The 19,298-nt window shown below is 42.6% G+C and overlaps 1 protein-coding gene across 1 annotated transcript in view; it reads right to left on the bottom strand.

Moving 5' to 3' along the window:
• The window catches only part of macf1a (microtubule actin crosslinking factor 1a), a 208,790-nt gene that overhangs the window by 22,948 nt on the left and 166,544 nt on the right, over window positions 1-19,298 (bottom strand). Inside the window, exons 66-76 of the mRNA XM_070921294.1 lie at window positions 7,944-8,105; window positions 7,567-7,737; window positions 5,902-6,068; window positions 4,840-4,999; window positions 3,953-4,279; window positions 3,416-3,500; window positions 2,504-2,730; window positions 1,315-1,521; window positions 980-1,207; window positions 572-790; window positions 254-457 (exon numbers count right to left, since the gene is read on the bottom strand). Coding sequence (XP_070777395.1) covers window positions 254-457; window positions 572-790; window positions 980-1,207; window positions 1,315-1,521; window positions 2,504-2,730; window positions 3,416-3,500; window positions 3,953-4,279; window positions 4,840-4,999; window positions 5,902-6,068; window positions 7,567-7,737; window positions 7,944-8,105 — 2,157 coding nt within the window. The remainder of the gene's footprint in view (window positions 1-253; window positions 458-571; window positions 791-979; window positions 1,208-1,314; window positions 1,522-2,503; window positions 2,731-3,415; window positions 3,501-3,952; window positions 4,280-4,839; window positions 5,000-5,901; window positions 6,069-7,566; window positions 7,738-7,943; window positions 8,106-19,298) is intronic.

Genomic DNA, 19,298 nt, shown 5'->3' with positions numbered 1-19,298 from the left:
CCAAACAGCATTCACAAATTACTATTTACAGCATTCACAAATTACTATTTACAAATGCAAATGAGAGGCAAATGGATTTGCAGTTTACCAATAAGGTCAATTAATACACAAAATGTAATTTAAGTTTACCGAATTGACTTTCCGGTACCCAAATAGACTAAACAATAAAACCTATTAGACCCAGGTCTGCAGTTAAAACACAGTTTCCAAAATCGAGCATTAAACACTTAACAGTTTGTCCTCTGTGACGTACCTGTGCAGACTGGGACACTGCTTCGTCTAGGGTTGTTGCACGACCTTTGACCACCTCTTTGATGGCTAGGTAGCGTCTTTCGGCCTCAGTGTAGCGCTGCGTCACTGTCGCCCCCTCCTGGAGGCTGAGCTCGGCCAGCTGGGGTCCAATCTTCAGCAGCTTGTCGATGTGGGGCTTGTGCTCTGCGATAGACTCCCTGATGAGCTGGAGAGGGAGTGAAGGGATACAGAAATTAAGGAACATGGAAAAAACACACTTTAGTTGGTGACAATAATGAGAGGAAAGCTGACACAGAAAACATTGTACATCCTCTCTTACCCTCATCTGATCCTGTTGTAGTCGAAGAGCGTCTGTGTCGATGGCAGGCGGTGGAAGCTGGGTGATGAGGGTTTCAGTCTCGCCCAACCATGGTTCCAGTTCCTCATAGGTCTCCCAGAACCGGGCGACCAAAACCTGGGCCTGCTCCAGGGCTGAGAACCGCTCACTATGGCTCTGGCTCACTGCATCATAACGAGCACTGAGAGAATCTGTCTTCACCTGCAGAAGACACAAAGATATTAGTGTTAGGATCCTGTTGCTACAGATGACTTGTCAGTTAACCATCGAGTCCCTCACTTCCCTTTCTCACTGATTCCATCCCTTACTTGTTACCAAAGTACACAAACTTAAATGTATCATGTTCACTTCTCTTAATTCTCCATCTCCCCTCATCCATCAATGACTCACTATCAGTGCGTCCTTCTGGGCATCGCTGCAGGTTTCCAGGATGTCGTCTCTGGTGCTGAGGAGCTGATCCACAGTGTCTTTGTGTCGGATGATGTCGATGTTGAAGGCCCTCTGCACTTGCAGCTGGGCCACCGTCACATCGGGCTCCAGGCTCAGGGGCCCCAGAGACGTCAATTTACGCTCTGTCTCCCCGACCCAGGCCAGTTCTGCATCCACTGCCTCCTCATACTGAAAGGAGGAGTTACTGTTTAGCAGGTTTTAGTGCTCACAGAAACATCTAATAGAAATTTAAAAAGAGAACCAGCACAACGTTCAGGTTAAACTGTTTGCAGTACCTGTTGTGACCTCTGGATGGCGGCTTGCACCAGCTGCACCCTCTGAGTGATGGTTTCATCAGACTGCCGGTATCGCTGGTTGGCATCAGCGACTAGGCGGTCCAGGCCCTCGCGGGCTCGCCACGGCACCAGATCCAGCAGTGCGCTGCCCACCTCGTTCACTGTATCCAACACCAGACGCTTCTCTGCCGACACTTTCTTCAGCTCCTGCAAAAGAGAAAGTGAAGGGTTAGTTTTACAAAGCAAAAGCTGCAATCACGTGAAAAAGCTTAAATATGGACTTTTAAAATACAAATGTATAGCTGAAATGAACTTCATTGAATGGCATCCAGCGTTTTTTTATGGAGTCTGAGGTTGCGTTACTTTTCAAGAGCATGTGTGTGGTAAACTGAAAGCCTGTTAAAAGCTGGAAATTTCATTGTAGAGTGAAAAAAAAACTGGATAGCAGTGTTATTATTCCAAGAAATCAATGTTACTATGGTAACTCAACTGTGGGTGGGTTGATACTGGAACGACTGAAAATGCCATTATAAACAGGAGTTGTCATCAAATTAGTTGTTCTTTTCAAACAATACAAACCATCTATTATGGAAAACATCATCTTTTAAAATGTGGACGATAAAGTCTGTAGAGGTTTATCAACATCATGTCCCATCAAACATTTAGTAAAACAGGAGTCACTTGTTTCAAATAGCTGGAACAAAACTAAATAGCAGAAGAAGAACTGCTGAAACCAACTCCAAAAAAAACCCTCCAAAACCATGAAATGTGTTGTGTGGAAGAGAACGGATGCAATGGATAGATGTCAACTCTCATACTGTTGTACCAAACATCCAAGTGACTCACAGCCGGAGTTAATAATATACCAGGAAGCAATAAGGGTAACGTGAAATAGTGAAACATATACACCATCACATCTAAATACAGTAACTGTTGTAATTAAACTGCCTGCAAAAACATGAATGTTTTAATGGCGTATTTCAAAGACACAAATGGGTTGCTGCTGGATCACTATCTTAGTTTTACTGATGCTTATGTTCTCCAATTTCTCCAACATCACTGCAAAAATAAATTACTATTAATAAATAGAAATTGATCTGTATGTCTGATTTTGTTAGTTCAACGCTCTCATCCAGACACCCAAGGGACACAGTCATAATTGCAACCATCGATCTCACACTCCCCCCACCTTCTGTCTTTCCTGGTAGGCGGGTGTGGCGTCGGGCTCCACATTGTTGAGCTCCGTCTCCATGCCGTCCAGCCACTGGTTGAGGTCGTCGTGTGCACTGGCGAATCGCGTGGCCAGCTGCAGAGCCTGCTCCAGGGTGCGGAGGGCCTTGCTGCTGCAGGCCGTCATCTCAGCGTAGCGAGACTTAATGCCGTCCAGCTTCTCCTGGATCAAGAGAACTTCCTCACCTGCAGGAGGAGACACAGGTCAGGTGGTGGACTTGTGATGAAACAGTGAACGGTGTGCTGAGTGTATAGAAAAAGACCTACTTCTTACATTTCTAGTTTTCATATGCTTAATGTGACCTATTGAAACATGACACCAAGTCAGATTCATTGTATGTGCAAACTTCCAATCCATCCAATTATTTGTGAGTCTTAATTCTTACATTATCTGTTACATGTTCTGTAAAATCTCACGGTACTCTCGGGTTGACAGTTCTGCATACCTCTCATGGCCACATCATTTGTCTAACCATCTAAATATGAGAGTACACAAATTACACACAATACACAATTCATGGGGTAGACCAACAATCAGCTTGCTAATGGTACAAGCAGTGAGCGTGGCTAATATCATGAGAAGAGAGACACAAACCAGATGTTAGTTTGGTTCACCGCTGATGAAAAAATGTGTGGTTTGGATGTGAACCTACAACAACTACAGGAAAACAGTGTTTTAGTTTCTTTTTAGTGTGTTTCTCTCACTGAGATTCACAACGAAAGGTTCATAATATGCAGAATATCGACTGCTTTATTGATTTCAGCTGCAAATCATCAAAATCGAACATAAATACATTGAAAAATGACATTTAATATCTTTTTAGGAGGAGACAGAAGAAAAAGATGAAGATGAGTAGGAATCTGAGATCACCTGTGGTCTGTTTGAGTAAGGCTTGTCCATTCTTGATGGCCTGGTCCACTGTCTTCTTCCTGCTCAAAATCTCTTCATTTAGAGACTGAGGGGGGAAAGAGAGTGAAAGTTAACCTCTAGTAGATAAAAGACCTTTTATCCTAAGTACAGTGTGCATCCTTTATTCAACTGTTCAAAAGCTTTAAGTAATAAAAGTGTTTGTGCTGCACATCTGTTCTTGATATGAGTAAGCTAATAAAACAGTGGTGGAAGGAAATTATGTGATTCTCTCATGATCCATTGTGTATCAAGTCACACAATGTGTGATTTACCTTTACATCATGGATACTATACTGTATATAATGTCATACCTGGATGTTTAAGTGATGTACATATATATATATATATATATATATATATATACATATAAAAGCATTACCTTGATTCAAAATACTAAAAAACTATTCTACATGTATACTGCCCTTCCCTAATAAATCTACTAACTACTGTTCTCATGTAGAAACTAAGTTGGCTCTCCGTGTGTCCATGAATTCGTACCAGAGTGTGTTTGTGGTGCTCGGCCAGCAGCTGAGGCTGGTAGGTCTGGACGGAGACCTGAGTCAGTCTCTGAGCCACCTCTGCCAGCCAGTTCAGCACCTCTACCTCCTCCTCCCCAAACAGCTGAGCGTTAGCCAGCGCCTGCTCCAGCAGGCCCGCCCGCCTCGTGCACCAATCAGCAAGATCCGAGTGACCTGACCTCACCGCCCCCATCCGCTCGCTTAACCAATTGCGATCAGCCGTGCAGCTGAGCGGGGTCAGCGTTTGGCTGAGGGAGTCGAGGTGGTCGACCTCGGCTTCACGTGAGGACACGTCCTCTTGGAGTGCCTGGGAGGTGTGTGTGTGTGTGTGTGTGTGTTTGAGGGGAAGGTGAAGGGAAGTGAGAAAAGAACAGCAAAACAACAGAAAAACAGATGGATAAAAACTCAAAATATGAGCATGCAAATGACAAATCATAGATTAACAGGAAATCATAAACATCAATGAATGAATGAATGAGAAAAATAACTTAAAAAGAACTTAAAAACTTGACTCTACTGAAATGAAAACTACAAACTCAATTTTGAATGAAATGAAAAAGCAAGAAATGGACTTGTTGTACATGATTGCTTTGTGGATCTTAGGCCTTGAACTTCCTCTTCCAGCATGTTTCCTTTGAGTTACACTGAGATTAAGCGTAGGGGCATTTTATCAAAACTGCTGATTCTCTGTGTGTTTGCTATTATAAATTATTTTCTATGTTACTTGTCAGTGTGCATTTTTAACCCTTTTTGTTAGTTCGATGACGCTATCCGAAGCAGAAATACACAAGCAGACAGGGATTCTCCCGCTCATCGACACATATAAATCCTTTGTGATCGTTTCATGAGTGGGGGTCTCAACGGTACCTTGTGCTTGATGATCTGCTGGGTGATTTTGGCTGTCTGGGTTCCCATGGGCTCGGCGGAGCTGAGGCGTCTCTCTGTGGCACTCAGCCATTCTCCCAGCGGCTCCAGGGCTTCGTGGAACTGAAGAGCCAAAACCTGCAGCTCCTCCAACTGTCTCTGCCTGAGGGACGGGAGAGGCGGGGGGGTGGAGGTGACAAAGATACCAAGAGATGAGGAGGAGGAGGAGGAGGAGGAGAGCTTTTATTGGTATTTTATTGCTTTCACTGATTTTTTTTTGGCATGCTTTATTGCTCAACTTGGACCTGATTTTGTGTCATACAGCTGTCCCCTTTTATATAAACACAGTTCATGAAATGTTGATGATATATTATTAAAATTTAAAGAATTTCATAAACAAATAACATTCATTATTGAAGTGTGTTTGTGTGTTTGAGACAGACAGAGGGGGGAGGTATTACAAAGGGGAGAGAAAACACACGTCTGTATTTGTGTGTGTGTAGACTTACAGTATGTCTGTTTAAATTGTTTGTGTTCATACTAGACAGTGTAATAAATTCCAGAGACATAACGGGTTTTTTTGTGTTGTAAACATTATATATTATGACACTACTTAACACGAGCAGTGTGTCCGAGATATCAAACCTCTTCATTGTGCTTTGAGTGTGTCCTGTCTGTGTGTTCCCATTTCCCCCCAAAAACTCATTACTTTCCCTAACCGCTGAAATTACTTGTAGACCTCAGCTACACAGAGATGAAAAGAGGAAACAGGAAATAACCACAAGATAATATGCTGTTGAGGAACACCACCAATGACTTTTCCAAACTGCTTTCTGAGATATTGTACTGTGTTGCCTTTTCAAAGATTGAAATGGACAGAATTGATTGTTTTGAAGTGTCAACAATCATCGACAGATACATTACTCTAACCGAGAAGGTCAGGGGCATCCACAGTTAGTTTAGTATTAATTGCTACTGTACTGTCTCACTCCACGGGGACACCCAACGCTTATACCCACATCCTCCCCGCCCTGAAGCCCCCCTTGTACTGTAAAGGAGACTTACCTGGCACTGGCCTTGTCCAGGAGGTCAGTCCATCTCTCTGCCAGACTCTGGAGCTGGGTCTGAATCTTCTCTCGGTCCTGAGTGTCCGCCGTGGCTGCGATCCTCTCCCCCTCAGCACGGATCATCTCCACCGTCGGCCGGCGGTCATCTAACAACCTCTGGAGCAGCTGGAGGAAGAGACATGATCACAGTTACTGGAACAAATCATTTCTAAAAGGGAAATCAGAGAGTAGGTTCGTCCATGGGCCAGTTTCTTCTTAGGTACAGGTGCTGTGGAAACGCAGGCCTACATGTCTTAATTAATGCAGAGCTGATGTATTAGATGGCATTTGTTTAACTAGGTGCAGCTAATAAACTGGCGACTGAATGTTTTTTTGTCAGTGTGTTCCATAATCAATCCAAACTTAAATGATAATCCCTCCATGTTTGCAAAAGGAACTAAAACAAATCAGAAATTGTGCTTCCGCAAAACAGCTCACTATACTTCAAATCATGCGGAACAAAATGTATTACTGCACGTGTTGGAGGCATGACATAATCAATTAATTTCCTACAACAGAAGACGACATGTTTTCCATTGTTACCAAAATGTATACTTAAATTTTAGAAACATTACCAGCTTTTTCTTTCTTTGGAAGAACGCCTCATACAAAGCTCATCAATTATTAGCTCTTTACCAGTGTGTCATCAAAGGAGGTTAGCTGATATCTTTTAACACGTTTTTACATATGAATTATTAAACATTTAATAAGGGTATGTGCTACTTTTTAAAAGGTAGATACAGAACAGACTTTTATTCACTTTACCAGGGATCCAACAGTTTTTAGGTCAGAAAACAACATACATGAACGTACTTCCTTCCTGCTTCGATAGCAGCCTCTCTCTAAACTAATGGCTCAGTTCAGCCCCTGGAATGCACATCCATACAGTTGACTCTCTCTTTCTTAGCTCAACGGTGACACCACTCTTTGTCATGGGTGTAAACACGTGTGATTGATCACTGGCCGAAACTGCAGCACTCTTATGTGCACAAACACAGGAAGTGTATGTTGGATAAACAGGGAAAAGTGTGTGTGTGTGTGTGTGTGTGTGTCTCTGAAAACAATACAAATCCACCATGCATGTGTGTGCGTCTGTTTTTATGCCAGTCTGACTGGCAGACGGTCAACTGGGGCCGCTTGGATGCCAGGCAGACGGATCATTGACTGTGTGTTTGTGTGTGTGCGCTTGTCATTCAAATATCTATTGTTTGTGGTTGAAGGACACTGAGGACACCTGAATATCAGTAATGACTCAATTCAACCTGTCTGATAAAAGGAAGAATCGTTTTTCACAATAATGTTTGAAAAATAAATAAATTAATCGAGAAAAATTGAAAATTCAAATCTACTTTGATTTACAGACAGAAGCTGGCAGGATACTTCAAAGAAAGAGGAGGAGGATGTGGGTGGTACTAGCTGAGAGCTCAGACAACTCTGCTTGATGATCACCGCTTCAAATCCCTCCAAAAAATGGAAAATCTCAGCAGACACTCGGAATGAAAAACACTTCTCATCAAAATGTACCCATGATGGCCAACAGAGACACTGCTGCTGTTTCTTATCATTGTGTTATTTCACGTGAAAGACGATTTTCTTTTGTATCCCCTTCGTCTCTCTACCTTACCTTTTGTTCTTGGATCTGGGCCTTGACCACACGGTATTCGGCAGATGGAGGCTTCTGATTGGCCACCAGCTCTTCTGTGTCGCTCAGCCAGCTAAGCAGAGGCTCCAGAGCATCCTGGAATTTCCCACAATGCAACAGGGCCTCCTGCAGCTGGGCAATCCGCTCTGCCACCTGAGGACAGGAGAGATGGTTATGAGTTGAGAAGTAAAATCGATATAATATACTGTACATATATATAATAATATATATATAATATAAGTTAACAAAGCACAGACACACCTTATGGTTTTAAAGTAAGACTGTTACAATTCCTCTGTCCTTTTATGGGTTTTATATATCAGTGGATCTCCTGGTTTCACACACATATATAGTCGTACCCGCTTGTTGAATGAGTTCCATCGGAGGTTGGTAGTCTCCAGGTCGTGCTCCAGTGCCTGGGTATCGGTGTGTTTGGCGGCGCTCTGGATCAGACCCTGACCCACTGCGTTGACGTGCTGCAGCTTCGGCTGAATGTTGTCCACCTGCTCTCTCTCCACGGCCTGGAAGAGGAAGCGTGAAAAAGGGTTTTCATTAATTGATTTATTGACATGTCATAAAGGAACGAATGACAGAAAGTAAAAAGGCGCGTAAGCAGGAAAAGAAGGCCTTAGTGTTTATTTGAAATTCAAGTCAGAAGTCAAAAATACACTGCATGTTCAATCTGCGTGACAACAAATGGAAGGGAACTGTACTACATTATGTATGTATAGAACCGACTGGATATTAGGAGATGAAAGACAGACAGAGGGATGTGCAGCGATAACAGAGGAGAGGGAGTCGGGGGGGGGGCAGGAGAAATTAGGGTGGAGGGAGGAGAAAAAAAGAGGAGGGGGGGGGGATTACGGGGATTAGTGGGTTAGACGAGTAAGGGGCTGGCTGGAAAAGGCTGAGTCGACAACACACACACACACATTGTAGAGTACACTAACACACTTGCATGGGTGCACACAACCTTCACTTAATCACACACAAGCAGACATACAGACCTACACTCACACACACATTTTTAGCAAACACACGCACAACTTCGCCTGTCTGGCCACATTACTCACACACACACACACACACACACGTCACAGAGGAGGGCTGGAGCCATCTTGTGATGACAATAGAGGCAGCCACCCGACACTAAAGACAACCAGACTTGACTTCCCTGGCCTGAAAAAAGACTGAGCAACAGCCAAAACAGCTCCTCATAGTCGTAGTAAATCTGAGCCACTACTGTATCCAAACACATATGTACGGCAGCGGTTTTCAAAGTTTGGTCCAGGGTCCCATTTGGGTCACTGGGGGAGATTGTGGAGGTCCCAAGCGAATAGATTTAATTGCATTTCCACTCAAAAGACTATTTACAGATGCAGAAAATGTATCTACAGCCTTTTATAAGATTGAGATGCCACATTACAAATCTGTATGACTTCTCTATGACTTTTCATAATCTCGATTTTTCATTGCATAATTTGGAGCACATCCTTGACCTATAAAATGTAGTTCCTTGTTCCTGTCTGGTTTGTTAATGCTGTTGTTCAAGTCGGGTTTTCCCTACAGTTAGTCTTACTGCGGAGAAAAACAACCCAAAAACCAACAGCTAATGCAATGAATGTGAGAGAAAGAAAAACATACTGCTAAATTCCTGTAAACCAAACTGCTACATCCAACAATTTGCCAAATCCACAAAACAACTTTCACAATTTCACGGTATTCCGCCAATTCCCTGACCAGTGGGAACACTGTAAACCAACACCAATGAAATTCTTTTCATTTGATCGTCTCTGGGACAAAATCCCGTCAAATGGCAGTAATTCGGGGGATAGCTGTCATGAAAACGTTTGAGAAGTCCCGACATTCAGAATAGGCCCACAGAGGGAGAATTAAGCCTGGTGGTTTATAACGCTGTGGCAGCCAAACCCCAATGGCCACACAAAGAGACAGACACACACACACACACACGCCAGATTTTGGTAAATCCAGTGCCTGGGGGAAAATGGCTGGTGTGACAATACTGAAGGGGGTGCAGTTAAAGTGAGGGAGAGGGAAAATGTAGGTTTGGGTTTCAGTGAAATACCACTATGGTCTGGAAGAAGACAGCAAAAAAGCTACAACAGTCGTGGGTGTCCAACAGTCAAATAATAGCGAACCACTGCACGCTGCTGTACCTAATACAACTGTAATGAAAACATCTGAACATGAAATGGTTCTTTTCACCATAAAATCTAAAGTATATATTTGTGAGGCAATGTCCTTTCATCCTCCATCAAATCACTCCTCTGACCTCCAATAAACAGCCAGCTAACAGACTGGGCCTGAGTGTCCACACTCCACCAGGAGAATAATCAAAATATGATTTAAAAAATAGTAAAAAAAAAATAGGTGGAAATCTCAAAATATTAGTGTGTCTTTGAGGTTATATTTCAGCACAACATGTGACATGCTTGAGTTTCACCTGATTTTTATACCAAAGTGATGAATCTTAAATCTCCAATCTGAATGCCTTTCATTCATCACTATTCAGAACATCATCACCTGTATTTAAAAGCTTCCAAATAAATTTGGATTTATGATGTGTTGAGGATGTTTACAGCCCTGCAGACATAATACTGAGCGGGTCTCTAGATCGGCTGTTAGTGGTTGAGCTGGAACGTGTTTCTGAGTCTCTGCAGTCGGTCATAATGAAAAGGTTTACAGGTTTCTGCTCATCTGGTTTAAATATGGCATCAAACTACAGGTTCTCCATTCCAAGACTCTGTGTGTGTGTGTGTGTGTGTGTGTGTATAGTTCCTAATCTGTGCATGTGTTTGTGAGAGTGTGTGTAGTGTGCACAAGTATTAAGTGTTCTACAGGTTTGAATGTCTGTGCGTGATTAAATATGAATGACTTATGTTTTATGTGTGTGTGTGTGTGTGTGTGTGTGTGTGTGTGTGTGTGTGTGTGTGTGTGTGTGTGTGAGAGAGAGAGAGTGAGTGTTCCTGTCCACTTTGGACGCAGCTGTGTTGTGGTGATGGGCGTCATAGCTGCTTGGAACAGGAAGTCTGTCGGCCAGAACAACAATGACTGTAGCCATGACCCGCTCCACCCTTCGCCTTATCCTGGTGTGTGTGTGTGTGTTTGTGTGTGTCTCAGAGATAGAGAGGAACAAAAAAGGAAAAAACATGGAAAATACACCCATTCATCATCTAAACATACACTGGGGTGTATATAAACGTGTTACAGGTGGCATGTGCTTACATTTTTGTCCGCTCTCCCTCCTCCACTCTTTGTGTTTTGTCTCTTTGTGTTTTCTGTCTTTCTGTCTCTATTTCGGCCGCCCTTTCTGCTCTTTCTCTCCCTCACCAGCTCAGAGTGGTTGACTCCACTAAACCACAGCTCTGGAAAATGTCCCACATACTTGTCATTCTTCCCTTCCTCAGCCAGCACGCAGCAACACACGCACACACTCTCAACTGAGCTAACTGAACTATCACCACCATACTTGTCATCCTTCTCCATCCTCTTCCTCCTCTTCCTACCATCATGTCATCACTCATATCTCTACCATCTTCTCCTCCCTTTTGCTCCCCCTACCACAGCTGCCTCCTCTTTCTCACTTCAGCCACAGTTCGGTGTGCTCAGGCGATAAAAACACTGAGATGAAAGTAGATTTGACTGAAGATGGAGGACGGACGTGAGAGGATGACATTGTTTGCTATGTCTCATTAAAAAGTCGGTTTGAGAGGCTGTTAAAATGCAAGAGAACATGAAAGAATTGACAAATATATCTCATGTTTTTGTCTAGTTTCAGTGATTTGTGTCTGAATCAGTGGATAAAAGTTTAAATTTGGCTGTCTGTAAATCTTGCTTTTCAGTCTAACAAGTTTGACACTTTGACAACTTACTAAAAACATTTACAGAGCAGCATTCAAAAACATTGGTGAGGTGAGTGACTAAAATGTAGTTTGTCGATGGAAATTTCTGCTTAAGGCAGAGATGCAGAAAAGAGGAAAAACATCCAGCCCATCACACACGAGGGTAAGAGGGTAATATCTAACTTTAAAGTAGAGCTGCAACGGCTAAAGCTTCTCAAATGTGATGATTTGCTGCTTTTCTTTCACATATCTGATTATATGCTCAATATTTTTGTGTTTAGTCAAATAAAACAAGCAATTTGAATACATTATCTTGGCCTTCTCCATAACATAAAATATTCATGATTAAATATGCAAAAGCACTCACTGACTTAGCACACAAAACTAATCTGCATCATCAGGACTGTGTGGGTGTGGTTTGATCAGATTTTGGATCAGAAGTATGTGACATCACCGTTCTCCAACTGAACCACGTCCACTTAAAATCAGTGAGAAGAGCACAAGCAAAACAAAAGCACTCATAATAATAATAATCAAGTGTGAAAGCACATGACTGTGAAGCTTCTGTGTAACAAAATACATGCAGATAGTAACACCAAGGGCAATCAAACTCATGATCCTAACATCTCGTGAACCTCCAAATTAACCTCACTTTGGGAGTCAATGTTACATAATACTGCTTTTTTGAATATGTGAACTGACTGTGTGAGTGTATGTCTCCTGTACATGAACATATGTGTGGATGCTCTACATTTAGAGCATCCACATATGTGTGGATGCTCTACATTTAGCGGTCATCTGTCGAGATAATAATGCTGAGGAGAGGCATAGCTGTGTTGATGGCGTGCGTCCAAAACATCACTCAAGGACAATCAATCGGGGCCGAAGAGGAATATGTAGCTCCAAATATAAATGCAGAGAATTACTAATGGCAGCACATACAAACATGGCAGCTTTCCATTAACTGCTGATGTCACTGCTGCAAAAATACAAGAAAATATAAGAAAAAATAAAACATACTCAGGAAATTGAGAGCATGAAGGATGTTGCCCAGCTACACAGAGTTTTCCCAACTTATTATCGAGGCTTTAAAGTTGTTCACTGAACTGTGTCCTTTCATCTTCCTTTCCCTTCACAACTGATTTGCATAACTACGTGATCTGTCTACTTCATGAAAAGAGCTAGTGGTCATATCAAAAACGTGTGTGTTGCCTCTAAAGCTGCAGTTGGACTGAAGAGACGGTGAAATACAACTGGTATGCAATTAAAAACAGACAAGCAGAGGAAAGACAGGAAGTGTGACCTTCTATTAAAATGAATGGGAGTTAGTGTGTATGAGCAATAAATAGAAAACCAGAGGGAAAAAAAGAACAGCCTGATTGTTCTGCACATGGGTAAAGTGTTTCTCCTGAAAGCAATATGGCAGCACTGCTATCGCTTGCTTTTCCTTCACCCCCACACTTCCTCCCTCACCACTCTCCCTCTATTCCTGCCTCTGCCCTCGTCTCTCACTCTCTTCCTGGCTTTCAACCCTCATCCTTCCTCACTCGCCCCCTTCCTCTTTTAATGGAACGAGGATTCGAGGGGAGGAAGGAAAGGGTAGAAATCTGTCTCCAAACTAACCTCGATGGGGGAAAACAGTTTTGCCAGAAAGGCTTTGCTTTAAGCCACGGACTGACCAATCTCTGACACGGGGATAAAGGGGTTAATGGGTTAATAAATCCCATTTGAATCCAGTGTCCTTATTTGAACATCAACAAAAAGACACAAATCTCATGCAAATGTGGCCTACATTCAAAGCATGTTGGCTCAAACCTTTCTATTCTCTTTTTCTTCTCCTTTATTGTCCCACCTACCACCACTATTTATTTTTTTTACAGATGCATTTTTTTGAACACACACATCCTTTTCCTTCATTCATGCTATCAGCTCCCTGTGAGACAAAGACAAAGAGAGAGTAATATACCATTCCCTTCTCAAATTTGAGGTTTCTTGGAAAGATGTTCATATCTAACAGGAGACCACTGCTGCTCTAGCATTTTTAAGAGCTTAGTTGTCTTGGTGATATCAATGTGAAAGACGAGGAGTGATGTAGAGACAGACACAGAGACAGAAATATGTAAAATCACTGAAAAAAGCTTAAAATATTTTATCTACTTTTTACATTTTAAGCGCAAGTTCGTACAATTCCAGTGGGCGATCAATGTCTTTCTGCTTTTGCTTTCATGGCTTTCTGTGTTCCTGAACAAGCCCCCCCCCCCCCCCCCCCTCCGTCTTTCGCAGGTTTATCCCGGAGGCGGTTGTTCAGAACCAGAATTATCACATCAATCAAAACACAAATGTATGAGCTGCAGACCTGAAGCCACCTGGTTCTCTCTATGCCTGTTTGTCTCTGTCTCTGCTTCAACATCAGTCTTTCAATGCCGCGTCGTTTCCTGGCCCATTTGTTCCTACTATTCCATCTTGTACTGAACGTCATTTGGAACAGAAATGTGTGTAATGTGCAACCCACAGTTACAGCAGGTCTTTTTTTGTTTTACTGCGTCAGAGTTGATTGACAAAACTAATTTCAAAACCAATAATAAGACATAAAACTGGCAGAAGAAGTCTACTTCCAGTAAAACATAAGTTATGGAAGAAAAAAAACGGTTATGAAGTCCAAATCTGTTTGGACTGCATACAAAACCTCCATGTGGACATGCAGCTTAAAAACCTGTCACTCCATGGCATGTGATGCGTGTTGAAATTCGACGTGACTTAATATGACTTAAACTAAGATTATTTAAGATTTTTAAAGCTTGTATCAGCAGACAGCAACAACAAACAACAAAAGCTAATGAGTTATGAATGAAACATGCAATTTCAGAACTGCCTGCCTCTAAACCTGTGTATAAGCTGCCATCGGTCAGTCTGTCTGTACTGTGCGTTCCCTCATCCCAATTCATCAAACAGCATGCAAAGCTAGTCCATCTGTCTGTCTGTTTGTGGGACACACGAACATACATTGTGCCTTAAAATTAGCTCCATATTAATCCAAAGACCTTCTGCTTGTGTCTGCCTGCCAGCGTAGCTCTCTTATCATTGTACCAAAGCCTCACGCTGCGCTAAAAGGTGCTCCCCCGTGCAAACAATAGCTTCCTCCACCCAACCTCCCTGTCGCCTGTCATAACTCTTTTTGTGTCTGCGTCTTTGTCTTTCTAAACTCTGTGTGTCTATCTGTCCTCCCCATGTCTTCACATCATCCCTTATGAATTAATGTCTATAAGCAACTTAACATGAAAATTACCTGGTGTTTGTTTTAGTGTATATTTTGTTTTTGAATATTGAAATGGAGTGGGAGATACAAAGACAGAAGAACAGAGATAGATAATTATAATAATAAAATAATAAAAATAATTAGCGCAGAGCAGAAAATGAAAGACATAAAAGAGGCAGACAGACAGATGGAATTAAAAGGGGAGACAGGTCGGTGCACAAGAGACAGAAACAAAGCAGAGAGCGAAAGACAGGACCCTCAACAGGCAACAGAGTCCAGCCCACAGTTCCAGTGTTAGCCCTGGCACATTCTTATCTGAGATCTAAGTTTATATTCCCCAGACAACTTCACACACTGTTTGTGTAGCCATGTTGGCAGAGGCAGCTCCACTCACAGAGAGCCACAGTATTTACCTCTCACCTCCTTATCTCAGCAACAAAACCATCCAAGCATGGAGGAGAAGGGGGGGGGGGGGGTGGAGCATGACTGGTTAAAGGGGATTTCATAACACAACAAAAGTGCATGCGTCACCTTTCAGAAATGTGAACAAAAACTGCAGTAATTCCCAAATTGTCATCCATCATCCATCATTCATTACAATAAAGAAATAAAGGACCCAGTGTTTCCGTGGTAGCATGGTATAACTGACATGCAAGTTTGAGAATGACTACTGTGATTTTTAAATCATTTCTTTTTAGAGAAAGTGTACATTATTAAATGCCAGTTCTCTCCTTTTGGGACAAAACTTTTAATTGGACCCAAGTATCGTGTCTAGAAATACCCTCAGTGCAACGGAAAAAACGTTATAACCTTTGAGCAAAAGTTTACTCTTCTGCGTCTGACCTGGGAAATTTAACTAGTAGCTGGTATTACAAAATGTCGTAAAATTAAAACCAACCATAAAGTATCTCCAAAACATACAGTATATATAAAGTATGCACAGTAAGTATACTTTTGGTGTTGTTGTTTTACTTCAAAATGTTCCTCTTTCTGACATTCCTCTGTTAGATCTGAGGCTGAGTGGACTCGACATCTGATTACATTAAACTGAAGCCAGAGAGGCTGTGACTGCAGACAGAACAAATAGACGTGGACTGATAACACATAAAGACACAAAAATCAGTTACACGTTGAAACAAACAGACACATTCTCACAAACAAACATATAGTCAAATGGACTCATAAACCCACACAGGGAAGAGTAAATTGGTTGTGACTGACCGGGCAGAGCAGGCAACTTGTGCCTGTTGGAAACTATAATGTAATAAAAGACGACCAGCAGTTTGCATAGTCAGGATGGGATCAGGCGCATCAGCGGCCAAATAAATGACAGCTTGTTCATGGTGCTCACTGATAAGAAATAATTAAGTTTCTCTGGCTGACATTAAACCTCTACCAACTATGTCACAAAATATTTCATGTTAGACTTAAATTTGGTGACGAGACAGCTAAGATCATTAGGTTAGATTTTGGTAGTGAAATGCACATGGACAATGATTTCAATCTCATACTTACTATATACTAAATTTTGCATGTTTCATAAAAAAAAGAAAGAACCTTCCTGTCTTTAATGGGTAGACTGCAAAACATAGCTGAATTCAGAGCTTGTGCGCAACAAAAACAAGATTCAGATCAGGCAAATCTGGGCCAGACAACGAGTCATAGCAGAGCTCTAGAAAGCACGACAGTCTGTCAAACACACTGTCACATCGAGATACACTCTACATATACACACACCTTTACATGCAGCCCACACAGTCAAACAGAGAGGTAGACGGGAGAGAGGAGTGACACAACACCAACAAAACAAGTCGCAGACTGAATGCAGATGAATGTAGAGAGACTAGTCAAACACAGTCACACTGACAGCCCTCCGTGCCACTTCCATGCTAAGCTAATCTTGCAGCATTTATAGAATATCCATTTTGGATCCATGTCTGTACAGAGCAATAACACTGTGTATACTGTGACACTGATTACATTCTCAGAGACAGAATCAACCAAAAAAAAGTGAAAGTCATCCAGAAGTCTCGCTCCATAAACAAACAAGCTGCCTCCTCAAACATCAAACTTTCTCACAAATGATTTAAACAAGGTGGAAAACTTGCGTCACTTCATATATACACAGCCGGGATATACCCAGCATGACTTTGTATGGAAATATAGAATTCCACACTCTATATACAGACAGTGTAAACACAACAATAGTGTGCCCTTGAGATAAATGCTGTAAACTCTGCACTTGAGATCAGCATTATAAGTAGGCTGCAGGCACACACTGCTCTTTTAGGTTCACACAAATAAACATGTGATCAATCTCAAATATGTGCATGCACAGTAGATTAGCACTGACCCCCACCCAAACACACTCACCACATTCACACACACACACTCAGCGACCCTGAGGGTAGTTTCCCATAAGTAGCAAAACCCCCCTCTGAGCATCATATTGCAATCATTTAAAGCCCTACTACTCAAACACAACTAGCTAATTATGGCGTCTACATAACTTCACCCCCCCACATACATTTTCCATGCTATGTCTACATCAGTTATACTCAATGCTCAGCTACCTGACCCAGTTCTTTTTCCATGCTATGCCTCTGTGAGTCCACATGTCCACATCAAATGCATTCATTGCTAAAAACAGATTTTTACTCAGTGTTTGCTCCTCACCTACCATTCCTCTCTTATTAGGCTAAATAGACCAATAAACCAGGGTCTCTGTGGTTCAATCTAATCAATTCTCTCTGTTTGGCACTGTATTCATGCATACTGCATTCTAGTGTTAAATCTGTTGCAAATCACTCTGAATTACTTCTACTAAAAATGATAAGTAAACTACCTCCCATACAAGCTTTCTTTTACGCCTTTTCCCATAATACAATATGACTGCGCTATTCAATTCACTCAGTTGTGTTTTCACACTATACCAACAGCACAATGGTCTTTTATAAAAATCAATTATCTTAAATGTTCAAAAATTTAAATGAGAGCATACCTCTGCTTCTATGTCAGTGTTGGAACGTAATAAATTTGTCGATTCCTTCTCTGCTTTAGAGCTCCTTCCTGACTCTAAGAGAGGGTCTGTGTGACAAGCTGCGGCCCCTGTCTGGAGCCCGTCTTCTTGGAGCATACAGGCCTGTGCTTGGCTCGTCTCTGTCTGTGTAAATAGGCTCTGTAGCAGGCCTGGCTCAAGTTGGTCCCAGGGCTGGTCGGTGGACATTAGTGGAGGAAAGTCCAGAGCAGAGCCGTCTGACTCCCAGTCACTGTCCCCTGTCATAGATCCTAGGACAAACTCTACCCCATCCATCCCAGAGTGGGTCCCTTCAGAGTATGAGTCCAAGTCCAGCTCCTGAGTATCTTCACAGGCTGAGCAGGCATCTGAGGGACCAGGTTGGGGCCGTTCAGGTGCTGCCATGTAAACAAAGCTGTCAGGGGTAAGGAAGGCTCCCTCCTCCTCTGGGTCTGGGCAGCAGAAGGGTTTAGGGACAGGACTTGGGGGAATGGAGTCCTCAAGAGGAGATGGGGGACAGTCATTGGGGTACTGGGGAGGCGCAGACACAGCCAGGTAAACAAAACTATCTGATATCACAAACGCCTCTGAGTCTTTAGTATCCAACCCAGCACCACCATCCGATTTAGAAGGTGACTGAGGTAAAGAGGAAGGGTGTAATGAGTCTGTATGTTGAGTGTATACGACAGGAAGAGAGTCTGATTTTGGGGTGCTGGCTGTTACTTCTGTTGTAGTTTCCAGATCTGGGTCTTGTCCAGGCAAGTCCAGTCCTGAGACTACATCTGTGGGGACAACAAAAGTCTCTAATGCAAAGCATGTCCCTTCTGTGTCACAAGCTATTGCCACTGCAGGGTTGCTAATCTCTGAGGGGACTGGATCTTCTTGATAGGAAGTTTGAATGTCAACATCCTGTGAACATTCATTGTCGATTTCTTTTTCAACCGTGTGCAGAGGCTCAAGGGAGTGATCCATGAGAACTCCCTCGCTACTGTCCAAACTTGGCTCAGATTGGTCATACACATCCCACTCAGTTCCTAACTCCTCTTCCTCTTTCAATTCTTCCTGGTCGTGCTCAATATCCTCCTCCACTTGCTCTAACTCCTCAGCGTAAGGGTTCAGAGGGCTACAAGATGGAGGGGAGGCTCTGTCCTCACAATCCTCGCCATCACGCTCTGATGATGCCCCACTATCCCGGTCTGTTTCAGTCTGTGCAGGTCTCCCCTGTTCATAGTCTGTCTGAGTAATATCACTAATACCAGTTCTGTCTGGTTGGGACATGTGGACCCCACTGGAGTCTGACTCCAGTTGCTGACCAAGAGCAGAGTCTGTTGGGTAACTCATCTCTTCTTCCTCTACCTCTGCCTTATCCTCATTACAGTCAAAATCACACTCTTCATCAATGAAACCATGTTCCTTTTCACAGTCTCGTGCTCGCACCAAGTCAAATTTTGTTATTTGTTCTATGTGCTCAGAGTTATTTAAATTTGAGTCTTTTGTGATATTATCTAAGCCTGTTGCAACACTATCAGGCTCTACAGAGTTAACTGCATCTAAAGGAAGAGTTCCTTCAAAATCTACC

The sequence above is a fragment of the Enoplosus armatus genome, chromosome 16 (genome assembly GCF_043641665.1).
Source record: "Enoplosus armatus isolate fEnoArm2 chromosome 16, fEnoArm2.hap1, whole genome shotgun sequence".
In the NCBI taxonomy this organism is placed as follows: Eukaryota; Metazoa; Chordata; class Actinopteri; order Centrarchiformes; family Enoplosidae; genus Enoplosus; species Enoplosus armatus.
The sequence above is the reverse complement of the archived record's forward strand: the minus strand, read 5'-3'. Positions and strand labels throughout refer to the sequence as shown.